General features: G+C 41.1%; 1 protein-coding gene across 2 annotated transcripts in view; it reads left to right on the top strand.

The window, feature by feature from the left end:
• Phf20 (PHD finger protein 20) overlaps nt 1-5,220 on the top strand; it is a 113,159-nt gene that overhangs the window by 51,058 nt on the left and 56,881 nt on the right. For both annotated transcript variants that reach the window (XM_013010920.1, XM_013010921.1), the window contains exons 3-4: nt 785-956; nt 2,465-2,549. In XM_013010920.1, the coding sequence (XP_012866374.1) occupies nt 785-956; nt 2,465-2,549 (257 nt within the window). The remainder of the gene's footprint in view (nt 1-784; nt 957-2,464; nt 2,550-5,220) is intronic.

The following is a 5,220-nucleotide window of genomic DNA, read 5'->3' on the forward strand; positions in this document are numbered from 1 at the left end:
GTGGTGTTGGGAATTGAACCCAGGGCCTCAGGTATGCAAGGCAAGCCACCTTCCCAGCCCTCTGAGGAATTTTGGTTTGGTGTCATTCTTCCTCTAACTTTTGGCCATTTTCATCCTATTCTGTTTAATATTAACTGTAATACATAGCTGGGAGCAACAAGTTAAAGGAGAAAAAGGTTTTCCTTACAGTTTCTGTGGTTTCTGTCCATGGTTGTTGGTTGGCTCCATTACTTTTTTTTTTTTTGGCGGTTGTGGGGTTTGAACTCCGGGCCTGAGCGCTTGTCCCTCAGCTCTTCAGCTCAAGGCGAGCGCTCTACCACTTGAGCTACAGCACCACTTCTGGTTTTCTAGTGGTTTATTGGAGATAGAAGTCTCACGGTCTCTCCTGCCTGGGCTGGCTTTGAACTGCGATCCTCAGATCTCAGCCTCCTGAGTAGCTAGGATTACAGGTGTGAGCCACCGGCGCCTGGCGGCTCCATTACTTTTAGGCTCATTTCAAGGCAGAAACATCATGGAGGAAGGGCATGGCAGAGGACAGCTGTGTACTTAATGGCGGCCAGGAAGCAGAGAGGTGACAGGAAGAGGCAGGGGACAAGATAAATCTTTAGGATGAAATTTGAACCCTGGTCTTTTGCCCTCCATAATTTGTTATCTGGTCCAGTTATGTAGCATTTGTAAATGTTAGGACTTCAATACTTTTGGGAATATGCTTTTATGGGAACAGATTTAGAAGGATGCTGTTTTGGGTGGGTGTTAAAGGAATTTCAATTTTTTTCTGGCTTAGGTATCCAGCTCACATAGAAGACATTGACTACGAAGAAGGAAAAGTACTCATCCATTTTAAGCGTTGGAACCATCGTTATGATGAGTGGTTCTGTTGGGACAGTCCTTATTTACGCCCTTTAGAGAAAATACAGCTGAGGAAAGAGGGCTTACAAGAAGAGGATGGATCTTCTGTGAGTAACAAAGCTGGGGGGCTGTAATGAGCAGGGACAGCCCTGGGGCAATTTAATGTTCTTTTGTGAAACTTAATAGCTGCTGCACAGTCCTTCTTTTGGCTTGTAGTTGTAGCCCTGAGATCTCTGTGGTGCGTAGGGCTCTTTCTTTTGTGTTTTTGTTTTTGTTTTTGTTCAGTCATGGAGCTTGAATTCAGGGCCTAGCCACCATATCTAAGCATTCTTGCTTAAGACCAGCACTCTACCATTTTGAGCCATAGCTCTACTTCCAGTTTTCTGGTGGTTAATTGGAGATAAGAGTCTCACAGACTTTCCTGCCTGGGCTGGCTTTGAACCTTTATCCTCAGATCTCAGCTTCCTGAGTAGCTAGAAGTACAGGCCACCAGCAGCCAGCATACCTGGGGCTCTTGAAGAATTCTAGTCTTCATTTGTTTAATGTGATTGATATTAACAGCTCCTAAACTTAATTCCCCTGAGGCCATATTGATGATTAATGAAATCTTACTTGTCTTTTATACCATCATTTTTCTGGCCTCTAGAATGCTGCCTGGCACATAATATGTCCTCAGCAAGTATTTGTTGAAAGGCTAATGAATAAATAAATTTTAGAGCATCTGTGTCTAGAATACTGTATGTATACTGGATATTCTAGATCATTTATTAAGCTGATCTGCTCTCTTTTATTAAATAACAACAACTTTATGCATGGATTCTGTGTTAGTTTCATATGCAAGGTCTCTTATAAGCCTTGAAGAATTTGGAGTCAATTGGACTATATTTTTGCTTTCTAAATTTTATCATTGTGCCTGGAGCTTTTATTGACTGCAATATGACATATAATAGAGGATTAGTTTTATGTTTTTTAAGTACACATGGAAACATCTGTAGTAGTCTTTCCACTTTGGATTTGCTTCAGCCTGGATTCTGTTTTCTATTTTAACCTTCACCAGGGAACTTGATCTCTAGCTGGCCTTTTTTGTTTTTGTTTTCTTTTAATTTGGGCTTGTTCAATAGTGTTCCTTTCGATTATTCAGTACTCATTCTACATAATTTATCAATGCAAACTATGTGTTGGGAAGATAGTACAACATATGAAAGGTGCTTCCCTTGGCAAAAGACCTTTGTGGAAATGTGAATAGTGTTAAATAGCATGAATGCTGCCTCCCTGAAGTTGAAATAGCTTTATTCTCTCCAGCTCTTGAATGGAGTGTGCTCCTTGGTGTCCCTGGGCTCTTAGACTTGCTTTCAATGTATATCCTAGATAGGGGAGGGTTAGTCTCAGAATTGTGCTGTGCCTGCCCAGATCTCCCTGGCTTGGAGAGGTCTTGTGTTTCACAGCCTTCTTCTTCTAACTCCCTATGCTGAACATCAGAATCTTATTCCTACATTTCAGTAGCTCATTCCCTTCCCATTCTCTTATCCATCCAATCTCTTATGAATTCTGGTACAATGTACATTCTACGAAATTTAGGTGATAACAGGATCTTTTATTTTAATTTTTTTTTTAGGAATTTCAAATAAACGAACAGGTGCTTGCTTGTTGGTCTGATTGTCGATTTTACCGGGCCAAAGTCACTGCTGTTAACAAGGATGGTAAGGCATTTGAGTTGTTATTTTCAGTCCTGATATAGGGGGAAGTGTGTAATATGAGAAGCTGATAGTACATTGTCATTGTTTATTACCTGTGAGTCCTCTTCAACTTATGTCAGGAGTTAGGAAGAAATTATAAATGGACATCAGGGGTTTCTGCTCTGGTTTTACTCCATAACACTGTATAAATAAAGCGGGGGAGGGTTTAACTCTTTGTCCCTTTCAGCCCTTGTGTTTTAAACTAGTCATTGTTTAGTTGTCACTATGCTGGGAAGTATGTGGATCTTTGCTATCTAGAAGTTCATAATATAATTGGTGAAATAAATTCCTGTGGTTCCTTTACTTCATTTTGTAATATTTTAAAATATGATTGGATTGAGGGTGAGAATAGAAATTCAGATCCTGGCAGACACTGAGTTGAATGCCTTTGCCAGTGCATAGAATATGTGAGGAGACAGGACATGGAACTTGACTCAGAGAGCCTCATTTTGCTAGTGTCAGGGAAGCAGTAGGTACCGAGGCTAATATGCCTCAGAAGTCAGAATCCTGCCATTCAATTCTGGGTCCCAGGCATACTTTTTCTTAGCATGTTCTATCAGGATGTTTGCAGTGTGGTTATGAATGTGTAGAGCTGTCAGGCCTGTTCATGCTGTTGTTAGAGGTGATTGCAAAGCCAGTTTGAAAGGCTGATGATGTAGTTCTGTGGTAGAACATTTCCTAGCATGTATGTGGTCCTTTGTTCTATACCCAGTACTTCTAGGGAAAAAAGTTAAAAAGCCACACTGATTTTTTTTTTTTAATTCAGTGAAGTTCTTTGAGTATTTAGTCAGTATGCTGCTAATTTCTTGGCACTGGCCTGACCAGTGTTTTTTTGTTTTTGTTTTTCTCTTTCTATTCTCTTCTCCCCCTCCCCCCCCCCCCCTTGGTTGTCGGGCTTGAACTCAGGGTCTGGGCACTGTCCCTGAGCCTCTTTGTGCTTAAGGCTAGCACTCTACAACTTACCACAGTTGCCACATTCAGTTTTTGAGTGGTTAATTGGGGAGAAGAGTTTAACGACGACTTTTCTGTCCATGCTAGTTTTGAACCGCAATCCTCAGATCTCAGCCTTCTGAGTAGATAGGATTACAGATGCGAGCAACTGGTGCTTGGTTCAGTTTTCTTAATTTCCTAGGATGTGCATTGAATATTATGGTTGTATTCTCTCCCCCCAAAATAACCCAACTTATTTTTGGATAAAGCTTACATATTATTTCAAGTCTTTTAGGAATAGACTTAATTATTAAGAAGAAATTAAAACTATACTTTGCCTTTTCAGAATTTTATTTCTAGGATAGTCTTTTACTGACTTTTGAAATTATATATGAAATACATATAAAATTTTTCAGTTGAATGTTGTGCAATATGCAATTAATCTTTTTAAATTATTTTTTTGGTGCCAGTACTTAGGCTTGAATTCAGGACTGCCAGCTCTTACTTACCTTTTTCTGCTTATGGCTAGTACTCATACCTCCTCTCTTCTAGCTTTTTGTGTTTAAGTGGAGCTAAAGAGTCTCAAAGATTTGCCTGCCTGGCTACAAACTTCAGTTCTTAGATCTCAGACTTCTGAGTAGGTAAGATTATAGGGAGTAGCTAGGGAGCCACAGGTACCCCGTGTATATTCTTTTTTGTGTGTATGTGTGTGCTGGTACTGGGTCTTGAACTCAGGGCCTCTTGCTCAGCTTTTTTTGTCCAAGGCTTATGCTTTACTATTTAAGCCACACTTCCACTTTTTGAAATATGAATGCTGAGGATTTTCTTTTCCCACTGGCTTCAAACTTTGATTCTCAGATGTTAGCCTCTTGAGTAGCTAGACACAGATACCCGGCTAATGTATATTCTTCATGAATATAAATGTGCTTCTGAAAAGTCTGTAACTTTATTTATGCTGGTAAATCATTTTCCCTCTAAATAATATCAATTGGAGGTTTGAGTCCTTTGGGAATGCTTGACCTTGAACTTAGATGAAAGTGCAGGGTAGTGCAGGAGTCACTCTCTGGTACCAGAGAGAAGGGAACATTTCATTTTTGTTCTAGTGATGTCCTGGTGAACAGAAATGGAGGTAAGGGGATTGGATTCAGGAAGTGCAAAGGAGGGGAAAACTGAGGGGGGAAGGTTTGTTGGTCTTGGAAGCCCTGTCAGACAGATAAGAGGGTATTTTTGTTTTCATCTAGTATCTGAAGAGTCTTTTACATTAACCTAAAACAACTTATCCCAGTTGGCATTGTGGAAGGAGAAACCTGGTGCAAGGTGGAATGAAGTCAGTGCTGAAGTGGAGGTGCCCAGAGGGGCAGGTCGGAAGCAAGGTGGTGCAGATAAAAGCATAAGAATACCCTTCTAGAGCTGGGAAGGTGGCCAGTGGTAGAGCACTTGCCTGGCATGCATGAGGCCCTGGGTTGGATTCCTCAGCACCACATAAGCAGAAAAAGCCAGAAGTGGGAAGTGGCGCTGTAGCTTAAGTGGTAGAGTGCTAGCCTTGAGCTAAGAGACAGCAGTGCCCAGGCCCAGAGTTCAGGCTCCATGAGGGGCAAAAAAAAGAAAAAAGAAAAGAAAAAGAAAAAAAGATTATCTATCTACTGGGGCTGGGAAGTTGGCTCAGTGGTAGAGCGCTTGCCTTGCATGCCTGAGGCCCTGGGTT

Source organism: Dipodomys ordii, unplaced genomic scaffold (genome assembly GCF_000151885.1).
Source record: "Dipodomys ordii isolate 6190 unplaced genomic scaffold, Dord_2.0 Scaffold13, whole genome shotgun sequence".
NCBI classification, from domain to species: Eukaryota; Metazoa; Chordata; class Mammalia; order Rodentia; family Heteromyidae; genus Dipodomys; species Dipodomys ordii.